General features: G+C 45.8%; 1 protein-coding gene across 6 annotated transcripts in view; it reads right to left on the minus strand.

Annotated features, from left to right (window-relative positions):
- LOC140424705 (uncharacterized) overlaps positions 1-23,700 on the minus strand; it is a 429,538-nt gene that overhangs the window by 33,216 nt on the left and 372,622 nt on the right. For all 6 annotated transcript variants that reach the window (XM_072508006.1, XM_072508009.1, XM_072508004.1 and 3 more), the window contains 3 exons: positions 22,330-22,386; positions 16,000-16,053; positions 7,394-7,432 (listed from right to left, as the gene is read on the minus strand). In XM_072508006.1, the coding sequence (XP_072364107.1) occupies positions 7,394-7,432; positions 16,000-16,053; positions 22,330-22,386 (150 nt within the window). The remainder of the gene's footprint in view (positions 1-7,393; positions 7,433-15,999; positions 16,054-22,329; positions 22,387-23,700) is intronic.

Raw genomic sequence — 23,700 nt, forward strand, 5'->3', positions numbered from 1 at the left:
CGACAATGGAACCGACCAGGTTGGGAGTGCTGGGTGCGGGCATTTGACAGAAACCAACCCACATCCTTTAAAGGTTCTCCAGGAATTGGAAAGAGAATCTTGGGATCGGGACCCGCTCAACATTTTCAAAGGGCTCCCAAGTCACCCTGACTGCAGATCCAGGCCAATGATGCTGAATAATTTCTCCATACTGATATGAGTAATTAAAGGCCCCCTTTCAGCAGGTCAATATTCATTATCACCAGTACTGTTCAGCCACCAGAAGTTTCTCCCCAAAGAAAGCCCATTTTTTACAAAGTTATATTGACTGCATACAACAGCCCTTCATATGACCAGTAAACATCATTGACTGAACAGAAAGTGAGAGAGGCAAACAGAGATTATTCTTAAAATTCATTCACAGGATGTGGTTTTCACTGGCGAGGTCAGCATTTATTATCATCCTTAATTTCTCTTGAGAAGGTGGTGGTGAGCTGCCTTCTTAAACCTGATGCAGTCCCTGAGGTGTAGGTACACCCAGAGTGCTGTTAGGGAGGGAGTTCCAGGATGTTGACCCAGCGACAGTGAGGGAACGGAGATATATTTCGAAGTCAGGATGGTGAGTGACTTGGACTGGGGGGGGGAAACATCCAGGTGCCGGGGTTCCCAGACATATACTTCTCTGCAGTGTTCGTAGGTTTGGAAGGTGCTTCCTAAGGAGCCTTGGTGAGTTCCTGCAGTGCATCTTGTAGGTGGTGCACACGGCTGCAACTGTTCGTTAGTGGTGAAGAAGAATGACAGAACATAGAACATAGAACATTCCAGCGCAGTACAGACCCTTCGGCCCTAGATGTTGCGCCGACCTGTGAAACCACTCTAAAGCCCATCTACACTATTCCCTTATCATCCATATGTCTATCCAATGACTATTTGAATGCCCTTAGTGTTGGCGAGTCCACTACTGTTGCAGGCAGGGCATTCCACGCCCTTACTACTCTCCGAGTAAAGAACCTACCTCTGACATCTGTCCTATATCTATCTCCCCTCAATTTAAAGCTATGTCCCCTCATGCTAGACATCACCATCCGAGGAAAAAGGCTGTCACTGTCCACCCTATCCAATACTCTGATCATCTTGTATGCCTCAATTAAGTCACCTCTTAACCTTCTTCTCTCTAACGAAAACAGCCTCAAGTCCCTCAGCCTTTCCTCATAAGATCTTCCCTCCATACCAGGCAACATTCTGGTAAATCTCCTCTGCACCCTTTCCAATGTTTCCACATCCTTCCTATAATGCGGCGACCAGAATTGCACGCAATACTCCAAATGCGGCCGCACCAGAGTTTTGTATAGCTGTAACATGACCTCATGGCTCCGAAACTCAATCCCTCTACCAATAAAAGCTAACACACCGTACACCTTTTTAACAACCCTCTCAACCTGGGTGGCAACTTTCAGGGATCTATGTACATGGACACCGAGATCGCTCTGCTCATCCACACTGCCAAGAATCTTACCATTAGCCCAGTACTCTGTCTTTCTGTTATTCCTTCCAAAATGAATCACCTCACACTTTTCTGCATTAAACTCCATTTGCCACCTCTCAGCCCAGCGCTGCAGCTTATCTATGTCCCTCTGTAACTTGTAACATCCTTCCGCACTGTCCACAACTCCACCGACTTTAGTGTCAACTGCAAATTTACTCACCCATCCTTCTACGCCCTCCTCCAGGTCATTTATAGAGAGAGGACGAGGGAATGAATCGCTGGTGTTGGGGCCACTTTGTCTGTGTTTTATTTTCTTAAACCTCAGACCCCAACCAGATGAAGGTTACATCTTTGTGAACGCCTTCTCCCAAGGCAAGTGGACTGAGGCAGGAATTTCTCCAAATCTCCCTACCCGCCTCAAGGTTGCAAATCCAGGCCATAGTATCTGCACATTCATAATCATTTTTTTGTGGAAAATGGATACGATACGATGTTTTGTTTTGTCACAGGTATGGGGGCAGCTGGACCTTCACCCTATGGCTCCCAGTTCGGAGGAAGAGGCGCGAGCAGCATGACTGCACCTGATTATTCCCAGGAACCATTTAGATTGCGTCAGTACAAGGAGAGTGGGAACATTTGAACTGAAGGACTGGCGTGAGGACTTTTTGAATGGGGCAATACCATAAAAGAACTGAACTCGGCCTGGCCTCATCTGGAGAAATTCCTGTCACAAGCAGTGGGGGGAGTTACATTATTTTCTGTTTTTAAATTTATTTACAGGATGTGGGCATCGCTGGTTAGGCCAGCATTTATCGCCCATCTCTAGTGGCCATTCAGAAGCTGCCGTTGAGCTGCCTTCTTGAACTGCTGCAGTCCCAAGAGATGTAGGTACACCCACTGTGTTGTTGGGGAGGGAGTTTCATAGATTATCATAGAATTTACAGTGCAGAAGGAGGCCATTCGGCCCATCGGGTCTGCACCGGCTCTTGGAAAGAGCACCCTACCCAAGTCCACACCTCCACCCTATCCCCATAACCCAGTAACCCCACCCAACACTAAGGGCAATTTTGGACACTAAGGGCAATTTATCATGGCCAATCCACCTAACCTGCACATCTTTGGACTGTGGGAGGAAACCGGAGCACCCGGAGGAAACCCACGCACACACGGGGAGGATGTGCAGACTCCGCACAGACAGTGACCCAAGCCGGAATCGAACCTGGGACGCTGGCGCAGTGAAGCAATTGTGCTATCCACAATGCTACCTTGCTGCCCAACAAATGGTTTCATGGTCATCATTAGACTTTTTAATTCCAGATTTTTTTTTTATAGCTGTGGTGGGATTTGAACCTGTGTCGCCAGATCTTGTCCCGGGTCTCTGGATTATTAATCTAGTGACAACACCACCTCACCAGTGCCTCCCCTTGTCAGGTTCCAGGATGTTGCCCCAGCGACAATGAAAGAACGGCGATATATTTCCAAGGCAGGGTGGTGAGTGACTTGGAGGGGAAACGCAAGGTGGTGGGTTCCCAGGTATTTGCTGCTCTATCCTTCTAGATGGTAGTGGTCATGGGTTTGTACGTTGTTGTCTAAGGAGCCTTGGTTAGTTACTGCAGTGCATCTTGTAGATGGTACACACGGCTGCCTCTGTTTATCTGTGGTGGAGGTTTTGAATGTGGAAGGGGGAGCAATCAAGCAGGCTGCTTTGTCCTGGATGGTGTTGAGCTTCTTGAGTGTTGTTGGAGCTGCGCTCATCCAGCCAAGTGGAGAGTATTCCATTACACTCCTGACTTGAGCCTTGTAAATAGTGCACAGTCTTTGGGGAGGTCAGGACATTAAAGGATTCCTAGCCTTTGACCTGCCCTGGTAGCCACAGTATCAATATAATAATAATCTTTATTGTCACAAGTAGGCTTACATTAACACTGCAAGGAAGTTACTATGAAAATCCCCTAGTCGCCACATTCCGGCGCATGTTCGGGTACACAGAGGGAGAATTCAGAATATCCAATTCACCTAACAGCACGTCTTTCGGGACTAGTGGGAGGAAACCGGAGCACCCGGAGGAAACCCACGCAGACACGAGGAGAACGTGCAGATTCCGCACAGACAGTGACCCAGCTGGGAATCGAACCTGGGACCCTGGCACTGTGAAGCCACAGTGCTAACCACTGTGCTACCGTGCTGCCTATGGCTAGTCCATATGGCTAATCCAGTTCAGTTTCTTATCAATGGTAACCCTCATGATGTTGATTGGGGGGGATTCAGCGATGGTAATGCCATTGAATGTCAAGGGGCGATGTTTAGATCCTCTCTTGTCGGAGATGGTCATTGCCTGGCACTTGTGTGGTGCGAATGTAACTTGCCACTTGTCAGCCCAACCTGGATATTGTTCAGGTCTTGCTGCACTTGGACAATTGCGGAGTGGCTATTGTGTAATGAGAAAGGAATCATTGGCAATCTAGTTGTGAGAGATCACTTAGGCTTGAGTGACCATAATATGATAGAATTTTTCATCAAGATGGTGTGGCATAGATGATTCTGAGACGAGGGTCCTGAATCTAAATAAAGGAACCTAATATGATACAAGGCATGAGTAGGCTACGATGGATTGGCATACATTATGTAAGAGGATGATGGTGCATAGGCAGAGGCAAGTATTCAAGCAGTGCATCGGTGAACTGCAATACTTGATTATTGCTGAATGTGCAAAAGTAAAATAGGAAAGGTGGCAAAACTATGACTCCTCCTACGCAGCCATGGCACACTGGCCCCGCTTGCCAATACTTGCATTAGTTCACACCCGCGAGACTTCCACCGAAGAGGGGTGGAGCATCGCGGAAGGCTGCAGCAAACTGTGTCCAACCCTCTAATGATACTTAAATCCATGCCAATGACGCAAACATCGATATCACCGCCAATTAGAGATGGGAGCATGGAACCGGGCTCCGGGCCCAAACCATGGGGCGCAATTCTCCCCAAATGGCGCGATGTCCGCCGACTGGCGCCCAAAACGGCGCCAATCAGACGGGCATCGCGCCGACCCAAAGGTGCGGAATGCTCTGCATCTTTGGGGGCCGAGCCCCAACATTGAGGGGCTAGGCCAACGCCGGAGGGATTTCCGCCCCGCCAGCTGGCTGAAACGGCCTTTGTTGCCCCGCCAGCTGGCGCGGAAATGTCATCTCGGGGCGGCGCATGCACGGGAGCATCAGCGGCCGCTGACAGTTTCCCGCGCATGCGCAGTGGAGGGAGTCTCTTCCGCCTCCGCCATGGTGGAGACCGTGGCGGAGGCGGAAGGGAAAGAGTGCCCCTACGGCACAGGCCCTCCCGCGGATCGGTGGGCCCCGATCTCGGGCCAGGCCACCGTGGGGGCACCCTCCTGGGCCAGATCGCCCGCGCCCCCCCCCAGGACCCCGGAGCCCGCCCACGCCGCCTTGTCCCGCCGTTCAAAAGGTGGTTTAATCCACGCCGGCGGGACAGGCAATTTATCAGCGGGACTTCAGCCCATCCGGGCCGGAGAATCCAGCGGGGGGGCCCGCTCAACCGGCGCGGCCCGATTCCCGCCCCCGCCGAATATCCGTTACCGGAGACTTCGGCAACCGGCGGGGGCAGGATTCACGGCAGCCCCCGGCGATTCTCCAACCCGGCGGGGGGTCGGAGAATGACGCTCATGATTTTTGAATTTCACGCAATTCTCCACCTGATCGTGATTTACGTTACCGGCTTCATGAAGCAGAGAATTCAGCCTGTATTATCTCCAGATTTGTATATGTCACAAAGATGGGTGGGGATGGTGAGCTGGAAGGAGGATGCAGAGATGCTTCAGCGTGAGTTGGACAAGTTGAGTGAGTGGGCAAATGTATGGCAGATGCAGTATAATTTGGATCAATGTGAGATTATCCACTTTTGTACCAAAAACAGGAGGCAGACTATTATCTGAATGACCATAAATTAGGAGAGGGAAACGTGCAACGAGACCTAGGTGTCCTCGTACACCAGTCGCTGAAGGTAAGCATGCAGGTGCAGCAGGCGGTAAAGAAGGCTAATGGTATGCTGGCCTTCATTGCGAGAGGATTCGAGTACAGAAGCAGGGATCAAAGAGAAAATGCTGGAAAATTTCAGCAGGTCTGGCAGCATCTGTAGGGAGAGAAAAGAGCGAATGTTTCGAGTCCAGGTGGCCCTTTGTCAAAGCTGGGATGACTTGGTGAGACCACATCTGGAATATTGTGTGAAGATTTTGTCTCCTTACCTGAGGAAGGATGTTCTTGCTCTGGAGGGAGGGCAGCAAAGGTTTTCCAGGCTGATTCCTGGGTTGGCAGGATTGATGTATGAGGAGCGATTGAGTCGGATGTGTTTGTATTCGCTGGAGTCCAGAAGAATGAGGGGGAATTTCATAGAAATCTATAAAATTCTAACCGGACTGGACAGGGCAGATGCAGGAAGGATGTTCCCGATGATGAGGATGTCCAGATCCAGGGGTCACAGTCTGAGGATACGGGATAGGCTATTTAGGACAGAGATGAGGAGAACGTCCTTCACCCAGAGAGGGGTCAGCCTGGGGAATTCGCTACCACAGAAAGCAGTTGAGGCCAAAACAGTGTGAGCGGGATTCTCTGACAAGTGACGGCAGAATCGCGAAAGGCGATTAGCTGGAGAATCGCCCGCGAGGCAAAGATCGTGGCCGATGCCGCATGCCCGACAGAATGCCATGTTCCGGCGCCTCCACGGTGGAGTCAATGTATTCCAGTCCGCATATATAGTAAACGGCGTTGGCATATCATTAGCGGGCCTGACCCAGTATTCCCCAGGGCTCCCACAACGCTCTGCCAGAAAGAGTTTCACTTGGGGTTTTAAAAATCAGGAAACAGGCACCAAGGTTGCTGAGGGAGGGAGAGGTGGTACTGAAAGTGTCCAACGTCGCTATCGAGTGCAGACAGTTGTGCCGCTGGCCGGGGGACCTCTGCCAGGGCCGGGGGGTATAGCTGGGGAGGGCGGCCAGGAGGTGGGCCATGGGGTCACTGTGACATTAGCACCATGGGTCGTATGTGTGTACCCCCAGGACATTCCCCCTAGATACCCTCCAGCCCCAGCTGACCCATCAACGGGATGGGTGCACTCCAGCACAACCAGTGCCATTTGTTGACTGGGATGAGTGTGTGTGGGAGTAGTGTGCTAATATGTGGCTGCAGCTTGTCAGTGTCTTGAGTGTCAATCCCGACCCCGTCTAATCCAACACCATTTTTCATTGGAATTGATCATGGCCTACATGGCGGCGGTGCTAGCCCATTAACCGTTGATGATCTGGCTCGGGACCGGCAGCAATATTGTGGTCGTGGAAGTCCACTGATTCAGTCTCAGCGTCAGCACTTAGTCTCTGAAACGGGGGATACTGCCCTCTTTGTTTTAAAGAAGCAGATAAATATAGCACTTGCGGTGAAGGGATGTTGGGGGGAAGGCGGGAATAGGCTATTAAGTTGGATGATCAGCCATGATCATAATGAATGGTGGAACAGGCTCGAAGCCCAAATGGCCTCTTCCTGCTCCTATTTTCTATGTTGTCTTATTTGAATTTCCATTGAATAAAAAGTAACATGGGACCAGGTGTAAAATTGACATTCCACCTAACCTCTGGGTTTTCTCGCTCAGTATAAATTAGCGTCTAAGGGTATATGGCGAGATTGTTCAGCAGTTTCAGTGCAGAGTGAACATGAGCAGGATTACATCACACACAATGATTTGCTTCACAGGAAATGTAATTTAGGATAAGACCGAGGAAGAGCTGGACTGAGCTTCTGTCGTACTTTGGATAAGCAATGCTGGGCATCACTGCACCTCGTTTAAAACTGCCACAGTTTGGCAAAATGTCTTCAAGAGTACCTCAGTTCAAGTCACCTGTTCAGTACTTACAAGCCACAGGTTCATACGTACCGGAGTAATTTGGCGGCCGTCGGGTCACCAGGTATGAGGCTGTTAAAAAGCAGAGGGGAAGTAGTCAGAAATGTCTTGGACAGCAAAAGCTCATTTATCTCATTGTTAAGATCTGCGCTGCATCTTAAATCAATGCTGTATGCAACTGCTTCATAATAAACTGTGCTTCAAAGTCATTATTCCTTATGAAATGTATTAACAGGCAGATATATAAATACAAGTTATTTATTTCTAAATTGTCCACTGTGTTCAGTTAGTAGAAAGTGGCAGTCAGCAGAAAGTGAGTTGCAGACCTATAGCAGGACTCAAGTACACAACCTGGCTGAGCAGCGAGTACCATCCATGGACTCCATGGTTCAAGGTGCAAACTAAACCCATCTGTTTGGTGAAAGACGTCGACCGTTCTCCTCATGCTGCTGATAACAGAGCCGTCAGGATGCTGAGTAACAGCAGGAGGCAGAATTCCTAAAATTCTTTGCTGGAAGGTCACCCTGAGAGCAAAAGGAAGCTATCTGGCGATAGGTCCTCAATCTCATTTGTTAACTCTATTTCCGTCTCTATAAATATTGTTCGAGCTGCTGAGTGTTTCTTGCATTTTATATGTTATTTCATATTCCCAGCAAAGTGGTCCATTACTTTTGTATTAACCTTACTTTAATTTTTTGATTTGAAGTTGTGAGTGCTGGTCTCTTCATGGAATTGTCTTTTTTCAGGAATTTCTATTTTTCAGTGCATATGCACATTAAGGGCTAAATAACATGGAATGAACTCTCTTAACATCCAGTCCCACTCAGCACTTGGCCACACAACAACTTTGGTCCAAACATTGGAAGAATAGCTTAAGTCAAGAGGTGATGAGAGAGTGACTGACCTTGACACCAAGGAGACATTTGACTGAGTTTGACATCAAGGAGCCCTAACAACTCTGAAATCTTGGAAATCAGGGGAATACTCTCCATTGGTTGTGGTCATTTCTAGCTGACAGGAAGATGGGTGTGATTATTGGAGGTTAATCATCTCAGTCCAAGAAAGCTCCTCAGGGTAGTGTCCTCGGCCTTGCCCCCCATTATAAGGTCACAAGAGCGAATGTTCACTGATGATTGCAGTATATTGAGCAGCATTCACTCCACAGATGCTTGGCCCATTTACACCAGGCCAGGACGATATTCAGGCATGGGTTGATAAGGCAATATGGGAAAATCTAACCACCTCCACTTGACTTTGGATGGCAGAATTGTCATATTAGGAGAGATTGGATTGACTCAGCCAGTATTCATTGCATTATAATGCTAAAGTGGGAGTTTTGTGACTGAGGGAAATTAAGGGTTAATGAAGGGTTAATTATAGAGTCATAAATGTATACAGAATGGAAACAGGCATTTAGGCCCAGCTTGTCCATGCCGCCCAGTTTCTATCACTAAGTTAATCCCACTTGCCCGCATTTAACCCATATCCCTCTATACCCAACCTGTCCATTTAACTGTCTAACTGTTTTTTAAAAGACAAAATCGTACCCCCCTCTACCACTGCCTCTGGTAGACCGTTCCAGGTGCTCACCACCCTCTGCGTGAAGAAATTTCCCCTGTGGTCTCTTTTGGATCTCTCCCCTCTCACCTTAAATCTATGCAGCAAGAAGCAATATAGGGTCAGCGAACATAGAATCTGTGTGGGTTGGGTTGAGGAATCACAAAGGAAAAAAATACCCTGATGGGAATTATGTACAGGCCCCCTAGCAGTAGTCAGAATATGGGGCAGAAAATTAGATAGAAAAGACATATAAGAAATGGACTATTACAATAGTCATGGAAGACTTAAATATTACATTCACCTCCCACCATCTGGCCTGGGCTTGCGCAATCCTATCAACCGTCCTGGCTTGAGACAATTCACACCTCTTTAACCTGGGGTTACCCCTATCTCCAGTTGCTTCATAGTAATGTGTTGCATCATTGACTTTGTCGATGTATGTGTTTCTGGAACCCACCTCTTCATTCACCTGAGGAAGGAGCAGCGCTCCGAAAGCTAGTGTTTGAAACAAACCTGTTGGACTTTAACCTGGTGTTGTAAGACTTCTTACTGTGCTCACCCCAGTCCAACGCCGGCATCTCCACATCATGGGGTATGAGGAGAGGGCGGGACTCTGGGTCAGCCATGATCATATTGAATGGCGAAGAATGACCAGCGCCGTGGGTTTCCCAACGGTGAGGGATGCATTCAATGGAATTCCCGTTGTCAATGGTGGGACCAGACAATTCTGCCACAGGCCTCTGCTGCCACGAAACACACAGCGAGGTGAGTGGACATTCCCGCCCATAAAGAGAAAAAAGGAACAGAAAGAAAAATAAGAAAACAATGGAAACATTCTCAATGTGATCCTCAGTAGAATTTACTACATACGAGAACAAGATTGAATCGTTTAACTTGGTTCCTGTCTGGTGTTAAGTAATGGGTTATGAGACATTCCAACTAGTTGTCTCATTTATGTTAAGTATCCAATAATTGACACTGATTATGTAAAGAGGCTTCAGGTGGCCTTTGTGTCAGGTGATGTGAAGATAGAGTTTTGTGCAGAATCTGTTAAAGTGAAATAAAGGTGTTTGTGAAAAGGAGAAGAACCGTTGACTCTTCATACAACAGCAGCTAAACGTCTAATAAATGTTAGCAGAGGACGATTGCTGTGAAACTGTGAAGGGTTGAAAGATACCTTTCCAGACCAAACCAAGGAGTGAGTAGGAAGAAGAAAAAAAAGAATATATGGCTGTACCTAGGATAAAGATGGCCGGATATGATTACCCCTCTTATTTTCTGAAAGGGGATCATATGACCAATGGAGAAGTGCAGTAGTTATGTTTTTTAAATAAATTTAGAGTACCCAATTAATTTTTTCCAATTAAGGGGCAATCTAGCCTGGCCAATCCACCTCGCCTGCACATCTTTGGGTTGTGGGGGCGACACACGGGGAGAGTGTGCAAACTCCACACGGACAGTGACCCAGAGCTGAGATTGAACCTGGGACCTCGGCGCCGTAAGGCAGCAGGGCTAACGCACTGCGCCACCGTGCTGCCCGAAGTGCAGTAGTTATGTGGACTAAGGTAACTGACTTGGGAAAGAGAAAACAAGGTATGGCATTGGCTCTTTCTCTACCTTATGACAGGAAAATCCGGGGCAACGTGTTTCCTGAACTGGAATTGGAAGAGTTAGACTCAGAAGAAGGTCTGGAGACTCTATTACGTTACATAGATAAGATTCATAAAAAGGATGATTTGTTAAGTGCGTATGAAGCATGGTCGGATTTTGATAGGTTCCGGAAAATAGAGGAATTCTCCATGGAAGACTATATAATGGAATTTGGCAGACTATATAAAAGGCTGCAGAAACACAACCAGGAATTTCCACAGTCTGTGTTGGCCTTTAAATTACTTGACTGTGCTAGAGTGAGCAACATGGATAGGCTCCTGGTTTTGACAGGAGTTCAGTTTGTGGATAAGGATACCTTATTCAATCAGGTGACAGAAGCTTTAAAAAAGTTTCTGGAGAAACATTCAATTCCGATGGCTCTGATGACCCAAATAGGTCAGTCTGCAATAAAGCAGAATATGGAAGATACACTACTAACAGGATGGCGAAATCGCACGGCTACAAACAGGTTCCAAGACTATAGAAGGAGATCGGGACCCGGAAATTATGAAGACAGAAACCCAGTTAGAACCTACAATAGGAAGATGAACCCCAGAAATGTACGGGGCATGATAAATCGATGTTTTCGATGTGACTCTCAATACCATTATGCTTTCAACTGTCCAACACTTTATAATAGTGTTTGAAGCGACACATGACACGGAAGAGTCAGAAGAGGAAAAAGACAGTGACCAGAAAGAAGGCATTGTCCTATTAACAAGCAGTTTTACGCCGGTAATGAGGGTGTTGGTCGCAGAATCCTTCAATTGTGCTGTATTGGACAGTAGCTGCACATCTACTGTGTGTGGAATTGACTGGTTAAAATGTTACCTGCACTCCTTGAATGCTGAAAATCGTAACAAGGTTAAGGAATTTGAAAGTTTCACAAGTTTCAGGTTTGGGGATGATAATACTCTGAAGTCGCTGAAAAGAGTGGCGATCCCTTGCAATATTGCCAGAGTGAATCATTTCATTAGCACGGATGTTTTATCAAGTGAGATACCTTTGCTTCTGAGCAGACCGTCGATGAAGAAAGCACACATGAAACTGGATAAGGAACAGGATAAGGCAACAGTTTTTGGAATGACGGTGGACTTACAATTTACACAGTCAGGACACTATTGTATTCCATTACTGACAAATAATATTTCAAGTAGAGTGGTTAAGGATGTGTTAATGGCAGTTGAAAATGGGACTTTAGCTGATAAAATCTTGTATTAAAACTGCATAGGCAATTTGCGCATCCGTCCCCTCGGAGGCTGAAAAATTTATTAAAGGATGAAGGGGTAAGGGATGAAGACTATACTAAACTGATAGAACAGGTTAGTGACCGCTATGAGGTTTGTAGGACGTACAGAAGGACACCAGCATGACCGATAGTAACCCTACCTTTGGCCAGGGATTTTAATGACATTGTGGCCATGGACCTTAAGATCTGGGATAAAGCCAATAATATATTTATTTTGCATTTTGTAGATTTAGCAACCAGATTTAGTCAATCAACGATTGTACAAAATAAAGAAATGAGAGTAATTCTGGATCAAATCATGGAAAAATGGACAGGGCCAGGAATGGGCCCACCGGCAAAATTCCTTCCGGACAATGGGGGAGAATTTGCTAATGATGAGTTTAGGGATATGTGTGAAAATGTGAATATCACAGTTATGAATATGGCTGCAGAAAGCCCATTTAGTAATGGTGTGGGTGAAAGAAATCATACAGCAATAGATGACATGCTCCGGAAAATTTTGGCAGATAGACCAAACTGCAAGCTAAATTCAGCTTTAGCATAGGCGGTACATGCAAAGAATTCATTGCAGATGGTTGGGTGCTGTAGTCCCTATCAATTAGTGTTTGGTAGAAATCCTAAATTTCCATCCATTTTAGATGACCAGCCTCCAGCTTGAGAAGGGACTACAATTAGCTCTGGTTTTGCTGAACACTTAAATGCATTAGATAGCAGTAGAAAAGCTTTTTTGGAAGCAGAAGTCTCTGAAAGAATTCGCAGGGCTTTAAGGCATAATGTACGGCCATCAGATACCATTTTTCAGCAAGGAGACATAGTGTACTATAAGAGAGACTACTTTAATGAATGGAAAGGCCCAGGGAAGATCATAGGCATAGATGGCAAAACAATTATTTTGCAATGGCAATCAAACTGTTGGGGTGCATTCATCAAGGATAATGGGTACAGATTACAAATTTTCAAATTTAAACAGAGCAGACAGGCATGAAGAGGAACGAGAGTCATCTGGTATGCATGTGTTACAGAACTATGAGGACCAGTTAACTGACATAGACAGGGTTTCTGTAGGGGAACGCAACATTTCTGATGAATTAGAACAGGACATTTTTCCGAAAGGACAACTGCCAAAAGTTGGTACAAAAGTGACATACTTGCCTGAAGGGTCTAGTCAATGGAAGGATGCAACTGTTATTAGTAGAGCAGGGAAGGCCACTGGAAAGTATAAACATTGGCTGAATGTACAGCATTCAGGGGAGGGAGTCAAGACAATGGATTGGGAACACAAAGTTCAAAAATGGAGGGCACAGAAATGCAGTGCCAGTTCAGATAGTACATCAGATCCACAGGTCCACAGGAAAAGGTCGAGAACTATTGAAAGGACATCCCACAGCAGAAGGGATAGATCAAGCAATAGCAGTACAGAACGAGATACCACGAGGGAGAGGTAATGTAGTTTGTCAACATTTCGGAACATGAGTAAGACTATGAATACTAATAGGAGTAGAAGCCCACATGCACATGAGATTTTGGTGGCTTCCAATAAATTAGATGAAAAAGTTATTAAAGATGCCAAACAGCAAGAACTGCATAGTTGGAGTGAATTTGGGGTACACACGGAAGTACCGGATCAAGGACAAAGAGCTCTATCCCACAGATGGATTTGCACGGAAAAGGTTCCTCCAGATGGAACTTATAAGGCAAAGGCCAGGCTTGTGGCAAGGGGATTTGAAGAAAACTTAGAAGATCAGGATTTAAGGGTAGATTCACCTAAGGCAGGAAAGGTTATTTTAAAGATCTTCTTGGCTCTATTAGCCACAAAGGCATGGGAATGCAAATCTATAGATATAAAAGCTGCCTTTTTGCAGGGGCATCAGCTTCAGAGAGACATTTTTCTCCCTCCTCCTAACGAGGCAGCTAACACAGAAGGGGTACTCTGGAAGTTGAACAAATGTGTATATGGATTAAATGATGCATTTAGAGTCTGGTACTTTTCGGTCAGGTCAGTTTTGTTAAAGTTAGGCTGTTGCCAGTTGAAAGCAGATCCGGCAATATTTTACTGGCACTATAAAGGAAATCTTTTTGGCATCTTTATGATGCATGTCGATGATTTTTTGTGGGGTGGGACTAGTGATTTTGAAGCTATTGTAATCTCTGGTTTGAGGAAAGAATTCAGGGTTGGAAGTCAGGCTTCCGGTGCATTTAAATATATTGGACTGGAAATTGGACAGACTAAGTTAGGGGCAACTTTACGTCAGCAATCGTATTTGGAAAGCATCAGCCCAATAGCAATTAGTCATGGCCGAGTTTCACAAAAAGACGCAATGGTTTAAAAGATGGAAAAAGAGCAACTGCGAAGTTTAATTGGACAACTGAATTGGTTAGGTAGACAGACTAGACCGGACGTGAGTTTTGATGTCTTAGAGTTGAGTATAAAAATGAATAATCCCAAAGCGGAAGACATAATAAGAGCAAATAAAATAATTTTCCTTTCGGGGAACAAAGCAGCCAAAGTGCTTTTGAACACTCTCCTTCTTTTCTTTGTTTCCCACACAAGGGGGCAACATTTTCCATTGTTCCCCGAAAGGAAAATTATTAAACCTCCTGCGCTTGAAACTCCATCACATAAATTTGCGTAGGACGCATCACTATAAACTATGAGTTTCAAGTGCCGAAGGTCACCTAAAACCGGGAACCTCAAAACACACTCCTGCATTTTTAGTTTGACCAATGCTTTATTTGCTCTTATTATGTCTTCCACTTCAGGATCATTCATTTTTGTACTCAACTCTAAGACATCAAAACTCACGTCCGGTCTAGTCTGTCTACCTAACCAATTCAGTTGTCCAATTAAACTTTGCAGTTGCTCTTTTTCCATCTTTTAAACCATTGCGTCTTTTTGTGAAACTCGGCCATGACTAATTGCTATTGGGCTGATGCTTTCCAAATATGATTGCTGACGTAAAGTTGCCCCTAACTTAGTCTGTCCAATTTCCAGTCCAATATATTTAACATCGTACATCTACTCTAAATCTTGCTCCTCTCACCTTAAACCTATGCCCCCTAGTAATTGACCCCTCTACCCGGGGAAAAGCCTCTGACTATCCACTCTGTCTATGCCCCTCATAATTTTGTAGACCTCTATCAGGGCGCCTGTTTCTGTGACTGTTTTTTTTCCTTCCAAAAAAAATGAAACAAAAATGAGAAGGGGGTAAATTGCGTGTTTGTTTATGAGTTTCTTGTAATTTTGTTTTCACCTAATTATTTTTTTTCTCCAAGGAAGGGGAGACTGTTAAGTAATGGGTTAAGAGACATTCCAATTAGTTGTCTCATTTATGTTAAGTATCCAATAATTGACACTGATATGTAAAGGGGTTTCAGGTGGCCTTTGTGTCAGGTGATGTGAAGATAGAGTTTTGTGCAGAGCCTGTTAAAGTGAAATAAAGGTGTTTGTGAAAAGAAGAAGAACCGTTGACTCTTCATACAACAGCAGCTAAACGTCTAACATCTGGGGCAGCCAGTAAAACACTGCCATGTGGTAAAATCTGTTATGTTCATTCTTTTTCAGTTCAGTTTTTACTTTTAGGATATATCTGTTTTGCAATTGTAGCCTGAGCATTCAGGTATCAGGGGCGGGATTCTCCGTCCCATCGAACCCGTTTTCTGGTGCGGGGCTCCCTCGATGGCAGCGGGATCCTCCATCCCGCCGGCCAACCAATGGGGTTTCCCATTGTGGGCACCCTTTCGCCGTCGGGAAATCCGCGGGTGTGAGTGCGCTGCCGGCGAAACGGAGGATCCCGTCGACAGAGAATCCAAACCCTGGCCTATCAGTCTGATCGTTAATAGTCACTGAGAGACTTTAGAGGGTAAATAAAACCTTACCCATGGGACAAGGCGTAAAATTGAAATTCTACCTGATCTCTCGGGTTTCTGATCGGTTAGCGTCTCGGAGTATGTGGCAAGATTGTTCGGCAATTAAGAGTTAACAGTAAAACCTCATGAACAGGATTACTTCGCACACAGTGTAATGTTTCGCTTCACAGGGATTGTAATTTAGGAAGAGCTGGAGTGAGCTTCAGTCATAACGTCGGACGCTGTGCATCACTGAGCCTCGTTTAAAAGTGCCTGCAGTTCGGCAAAATATTTTCTGGGGTACCTCAGTTTAAGTCTCCTGTTCAGTACTTACAAGACGAAGGTTGATTCCGCATGGGGCATGTTGCTGACTGTTGTCCTGGCATGCCTGTTATAAAGCAGAGTGGAAATTGTCAGTAAAGTCTTGGACAGCAAAAGAAATGCGAGAGATAAAGTAACAAAGTTCGAATGTAACAATGTTCAACTAATCATTATTCCCTGATTTAATTAATAAGGGGTTCTTGATTAATAAGGGAATCAGGGGTTATGGGGAGGAGGCAGGAGAATGGGGATGGGGAAAATATCAGCCATGAGTGAATGGCGGAGCAGACTCGATGGGCCGAGTGGCCTAATTCTGCTCCTATGCCTTATGGTTTTATGGTCTAAGTTGATTTTAATACCAGTACATGCATCTGATTATATATGACCATAAGACATAGGAGCAGAATTAGGCCATTCGACCCATCGATTCTGCTCCGCCATTCAATCATGGCAGATATGTTTCTCATCCCCATTCTCCTGCCTTCTCCCCATAACCCCTGATCCCCTCATTAATCAAGAACCTATCTATCTCTGTTTTAAAGACACTCAGTGATTTGGCCTCCAGTCTTCTGCGGCAAAGAGTTCCACAGATTCACCCCCCTCTGGCTGAAGAAATTCCTCCTCATCTTTGTTTTAAAGGATCGTCCCTTTAGTCTGAGATTGTGTCCTCTGGTTCTAGATTTATCTACAAGTGGAAACATCCTCTCCACGTCCACTCTACCCAGGCCTCACAGTATCCTGTAAGTTTTAATAAGATTCCCCCCTCATCCTTCTAAACTCCAACAAGTACAGATCCAGAGTCCTCGACCGTTCCTCATACGACGAGCTCTTCATTCCAGGGATCATTTTTGGGAACCTCCTCTGGACCCTTTCCAAGGCCAGCACATCCTTCCTTAGTACGGGTCACAGAACTGCTCACAATACTCCAAATGGGGTCTGACCAGAGACTTATACAGCCTCAGAAGTACATCCCTGGTCTTGTATTCACGTGGTAAAATCTATTATGTTCATTCTTTTTCAGTTTGATTTTAACTTTTAGAATATATCTGTTTTGTAATTGTAGCCTGAGCATTCTGGTACATGGTCTATCAGCCTGTTCCACCCTAGTCACTGAGAACCTTTAGAGGCTAATTGAAACCTTACCCATCTGTTGAGAAACTTGCAGGGTCAAAGTGGATAGTCAGAGGCCTTTTCCCAGGGTATTGGGGTCAATTACTAGGGGGCATAGGTTTAAGGTGCGAGGGGCAAGGTTTAGAGGAGATGTATGAGGCAAGTTTTAACACAGAGCGTAGTGGGTGCCTGGAACTCACTACCGGAGGAAGTGGTGGAAGCAGGGACGATAGTGACATTTAAGGGGCATCTTGACAAATACATGAATAGGATGGGAATAGAGGTATACGGACCCCGGAAGTGTAGAAGATTTTAGTTTAGACGGGCAGCATGTTCAGCACAGGCTTGGAGGGCCGAAGGGCCTGTTCCTGTGCTGTGCTTTTCTTTGTTCCAAGACAATGCTGGTTTTACTCTTGTCTGATCTTATTTTCCATTGAATAAAAAGTAATATGGCACTGGCTGTAAAATTGACATCCTACCTGGTCTGTCGGGGTTTTGCGCTTAGCATAAATTAGCGTCTAGGAGTATATGGCCAGATTGTTCAGCAATTTTGGTGCAGAGTTAACAGTAAAGCCTCATGAGCAGGATGACTTCACAGGCAAAATAATGTTTTGCTTCATAAGGAGTTGGACGGCACGGTAGCACAGTGGTTAGCACAGTTGCTTTACAGCTCCAGGGTCCGAGGTTCGATTCCCGGCTTGGGTCACTGTCTGAGGGGAGTCTGCATGTTCACCGCTTGGAGTGGTGGATTGGCCCTGCTAAATTGCTCTTAATGTCCAAAAAATTTAGATGGGATTGCTGGGATAGGGTGGAGGTTTGGGTTTAGGTGGGGTGCTCTGCCGGTGCAGACTTAATGGGCCGAATGGCCTCCTTCTGCACTGTAAATTCTATGAATGTTGAGCAAATACAGATTTTGCTACTCTGATTACTGATCGAGTTGTTGAATCTTTGAGCGTAATAACCTCAGGATAGTTAGAATAGTCGTTAATAATGACTAAATAATCATGTCCTTTGAAATAGAAGAGGTCCATTCTAACTGTCAACCATGGGTAAGTGACTACTTCATTTTCTTCAAAGCTTTCTTTACATTGTACGGATTGATGCAGCTGACAAATCCCGCATTCCTGTACATCATTGTCCACTTCCTTGTTAATCCCAGTACACAGGTTGTTTTGCTCGTCTGTGACATTTTTCAATTCCTTAGTGTCCTTCATGTATCTTTTCCAAGATATCCTTCCGTAGGCAGGAGGGAATAACTTTCTGTCTCCTTTAAGTCGGAATCTGTTGATCACAGTAAGTTCATCTTTGACACGACAAAAAGGTACAACAGCCATTGGGCCACCCTTCTCTGAGGCATTGGATTACCTTTTGGAGTGTCAAGTCCTTCTCTGTTTCTTCTTGTTTTAGACGTAGCTTGTTGTCAGACACTGGAAGCGTGTCTGCAAAAAATGTGCTTCCACAGTGTGTACTATTTCTGAAGCCGCGGTATCAACATTATTTGTAGCTCGTGATAACGTATGAGCAACAACTAATTCTTTTTCTGCCGAGTAGTAGACGAGTGTGAAATCGTACCTACATCGTAGCTTCATCATCATTCTCTGAATTCGTGGGGACATCTCGTTAAGGTTTTTCTTGATGATGTTGACCAAAGGTCTGTGATCAGTTACAAGTACAAAGTGTGGTAAACCATATACATAATCATGAAATTTGGTTATGCTGGTTAAAAGACCAAGGCATTCTTTTTCTATCTGCGCATACCGTTGCTCTGTAGGAGCCATCGAGCGAGATGCATACTCTACAGGTTTCCACAGAATATAGTCCTCTTTTTGAAGTAGGACTGCGCCTGTGCCCTGTTTGCTGGCATCGGTGGAGATTTTTATTTGCCTTATCGAGTGACAAAACACTAACACTGGAGCGGTGGTCCGAGGTGTTTTCGTGTCTTGCCACTCAGCTGCGTGTTCAGGTGTCAACATTCTTTCTGAGATTGCGCAGAACCATTGTTCTACTGGATGGGTTAGGAATAAATTTACCCACAAAGTTAACACCGAGCGTTCTCAGAATTGCTTTTTTGTCCGTTTTGGCATTTCACCCATGGCATTGATTTTGTCTTGATCCAATTGAACTCCTTCCTGCGATATGACATTGCCTAAATATTTTGATCTCTGTATCCCAAATCGACCTTTTTCATGATTTAGTTTCAATCCAGAGTGATGAACTCTGTCGAGCACTTTCTTGAGCCTGTCACAGTGTTCCTCTGGAGTATTAGACCAGATGATTACATCGTCAACGTATACTCTGACACCCGGCATCCCTTCAATGACGGTTTCCACCGCATGATGAAAAATTTCAGATGCAGATATGATCCCAAAAGGTAACCTATTGAAACAATATCTACTGAAAGGCGTGTTGAAGGTGCATAGCTTTCTGTTTTGACTGTCGAGCCTTGGTTGCCAAAATCCTTTAGAGGCATCTAATTTTGTGATGTACTTGGCATTAGCCATCTCTGATGTGATCTCTTCTCACTTGGGTGTGGGATAATGTTCCCTCTTAATATTCTTATTCAGATCTCTTGGATCTATGCATACTCATTGATCTCCATTAGGTTTGCGTACGGATATCATTGAACTGACCCAGTCTATTGGTTTAGTCACCTTGGAAATGATGTCTGACTGTTGCATTCGATCAAACTCAGTCTTGAGACGATCTCTCAATGGAGCTGGCACTCTTCTGGGCACATGTATTACAGGCTTGGCATCCTTTTTCAGTTGGATATTATATATAAATGGTAGGGTGCCCATTCCAGAAAATACATGGTCAACTTTACCACAAATTTGTTCAATTTCATCTTTAAGCGTGACATTTGAACTATGTTGCTTGTATCCTTTGAACCAAGTTGATTTTTGCTGCAAGCATCCACCCCAAGTAGTGATGATTTGTCATTTTCTCCTATTTTGAAGTCTAGTGGCTTGCTAATGTCACCATTCTGAACGATGAGACAGCAGGAACCTCTCGTGGCTATGGCATTGCCATTATAGTCAGTCAATCTACAAGTTGATTTATTTATCTGTGGTTTGCTGTACACTTGTCTGAGATTCTGTTCCATTATTAAATTTGCATGTGCACCTGTATCTAATTTAAATGGAACCTCAGACCCATTAATGTTGACTAGTACAGTCCACTCTTGAATAATTTTGGAGAGCTGATATATTGGATTGTTATCACAGTCCAGAGCATTAACCCTATTAATCGCACCACCCATGAGTATATCTTTAAGTGCATATTGGGAGGAATCATCATTATCAGGTAAGACTTTTTTTTCTTTTCCTTCTTTATACTCTGTATCTTCCTATAATTGTACGATCTTTTAAATTTATTCCTGTTGCGGCTATTGCGAAACGGCACTGTGCTGCAAAGTGATTGTATTTGTAACATTAATTGCCTTTTGCCGGACAGTTTTTGTTAACTGTGGGCGTGGCACGTGGTGTGCACATCATTACGCTCATGATGTCACTTTCAAAATGGCTGCCAGCCGTTGTGCGCAGTTTTCTATGCTGTGGCACAGCATTAATGGCGTCTGCCACGTTTCCCAACTTGGCGGCTTTCCCGTTTGCCCTGAACTCCACATATTCAAAGGTTACTTGTTCACTGGCTTCACACATATGAGTTGCTTCATCTAGTGGCAAAACCGGCCGTCTCAGCACTTTTTCTCGCAAACGTTCATCATTAATTACAAAGACAATTTGATCACGAAGCATTGAATCGGCAACGGAGGAGAAGTTACACAACTGCACTCTTAATTTTAGAGCAGTAATAAAAGAATCTGCCTACTCCCCTTTCAGCTGCAGCCTTTTTCTAAACATATAGCGCTCGTATGTCTCGTTCAGTTGCTTTTTGCAGTGAGCATCAAATTTTTCCACCACCATATTATACTTTTCTTTTATCTCAACTTCTGCAAATTCAAATGAGAGGAACAACTCTAATGCATGCGGTCCAGCCAAATTAAGAAGAAACACAATTTTTCTCTGTTCAGAAGCATTTTCTCGGGCGGAGGCAGATAAGAAAACTTCAAACTGGTGTTTGAAATAGTTTCAATTTTGACACAGTTTACCGGTCATCCTAAGTGTTCTGTTTTTTTCAGACCTTCCATCTTACGATGTGTTGTGCAGATTTTTCAATCGGTGTAGCGACGTGACTGTTTTTCTGAATTTTCTTAAAGCTATACTATCTAAACTATTTGCTTATGTTTTTAGAAATACACACCTGGTACCATGCGGTGTTCTTTGTGGTTCAGTTCCTAGGATGGTTGGTGTAGTGTTCACAAAGACCACAACAAGCTTTTGTATTAACCAAAGCTAAGGATTTATTGACACTACTTTATTGGATTTGACCTCTGACTTCAATATAATAAACAATTGACAATAAACATACAGGGCTGGATTCTGCGACATGAGAATCCAAGTGTTCAACCAAATCAGGGGCGGCGCTGCATTTGCGATGTTCCACCCCGTTCAAAACGATGTACTTGAAGAGTACGCCGCGCCACGTCTCGACGGACTCGGGATATTGTCAGTTGAGTGCGGTCTCACCCGTTGGGAACTCAGCGTAGCGGCTGCGGACTCAGTCGGGGGAAGGGTCGATCCACGGGCAGCGGGGTGCATTATTCGGGGCTGGGGGCACTGTGGGGGTGATCCGGGGCGCGCGAGCCAGCCGAGGGGGGGGGACTATTTTGTGGGCCGGGTCCGCAGGCTGCGTCCGCCATGAAGCACAGCACGGCCGCTACAGCCTGCCGCCGTGCGCATGCACGGCCACGGACCCGGCAATTCTCTGGAGCATATCGGCAGCTAAAGCTGGATGCTCTACGCTGCCGTCCTGCTAGCCCCTGCAAAACGGGGAATTGGTGGCCGTTTTGCACCAGTTTTCCTGGCTTAAAACGCCACTGTTCCCACTCCAGCTTGTAGATATAGCCCCAGAATTGGAGAATCCAGCCCGCAATCTACACTCCCCTATCATTAATCTCTACACTAATACAAGAACTATGATCTGCTCTCACTCACACTAGCTTTTCTACAGTTTTTCTCCTAGACTTCTCCTCAACACTCTCCCAGAAGGCTTAGCATCAATGCTTTATATAGTTCTACATCTGGCTCCCTCTAGTGCTTGATTCGGACACAACATTAACCCTTACAGTTCTGTACATTTCTCATAATGCCACAGTCTCCTGTTCAGTACTTACCAGCTGAAGCTTGACGCCGCAAGGGACAAGTTGCTGGCTGTTGACCCACCGAGTGTCCTAGTGAGGGTGTTATAAAGCAGAGAGGAAGTAGTCAGTGAAGTCTTGAACAGCAAAAGAAATCCGAGAGACAAAGTGACTGTGTGTTGCGAACAGTTTGAATGTAATAATGTTGAACTAACCATTATTCCCTGATTTAATAAGTAACAGTTGATTATATAATCTATGTTGCTACCTCATTCCAATAGAGGGAATGGTGTAATATTGGGGATTACCGTAATTTAGATGAGATGTTGAAACGGCTACAAAGTTCAGATGAATATTAAAGGTCCCACAGTTTTATGAGTTGATTTTCTGATCAACCAACTCTACCAGAAATTGATTAACTGCTCCTTTGTCTTGTTATAAGATCTGTGGGCTGGATTCTCCGTCCCTGAGAGCAAGTGTTGACGCAGGGGTAGGATTCATCGAGTTCCAAGACAGCAAAACTGGCGCCGTACCTGGACTGATTCAGCTGCTGTTAAGGGGTTGGCACCGGTGCCACGTGGAACACAATCAATCCCAATGAGGAATGGTGCGGGATTTGCCGGTTTTGTGGTTGACAGCAGGCTGACCAGCTGCAGCCACACATCCCCACACTCTCCACCCCAGCCAACAAGATGGCTCCATACTTCAACTATGCCGGGTTGGAGACTCTCCTGGAAGCCGTGGAGGAGAGGCGATAACCCGGCCCTGGAAGGAGGCTGCCAGCCGCTGCCATTTGCCGTGCATGGGCGCAGGTGGCAGAGGCCTCCAGACCGGCCAGCAGTGCCGGAAAAAACGGCACAAATTCCTCAGGACGGCCAGGGTGAGTAGACAGAACTGTGCCCCTGGCACCAACCCCGTCCCACGCACCCGTAACCCTACCTCCCCCCAACCTGGGCCGAACCCTCACCCTGCACCACATGATACCAGCCACCATGGCTGGGTGCCCTGGCCACTGAGGCCACCAGTTACCCACCCCCTGGGCTGCATGTGTCGGGTTGTCGAACAGTGTCATTTTCTGTTTCCCACTGCCCCAGGAGAAGGCCGTGCACAACCGCCAGGGGCAGGAGAAGACTGGAGGGGAAGCGCTGGACTTGCGACCCCTCACTGTGGCAGAGCAGAGGGCCCTGGATGAGGTTGGTGGCCCGGAGGAAAGGGAGGTCGCCGGGATGGAGTTTAGCCACGGGCGAGGAAGTGAGAACCCGCTGAGCTGCGATTCCCTGTGACTGATGTGTCGCCCCACCCCAACCCCACACCACTCTCCCCCTACCTACATCACCCCCATCCACATGCACTCCCCGCCCCCGATCTAACATGCACATTGTCTTGTGTCTTGCAGGACCTGCTGGA

The sequence above is a fragment of the Scyliorhinus torazame genome, chromosome 6, assembly GCF_047496885.1.
Source record: "Scyliorhinus torazame isolate Kashiwa2021f chromosome 6, sScyTor2.1, whole genome shotgun sequence".
Taxonomy (NCBI): Eukaryota; Metazoa; Chordata; class Chondrichthyes; order Carcharhiniformes; family Scyliorhinidae; genus Scyliorhinus; species Scyliorhinus torazame.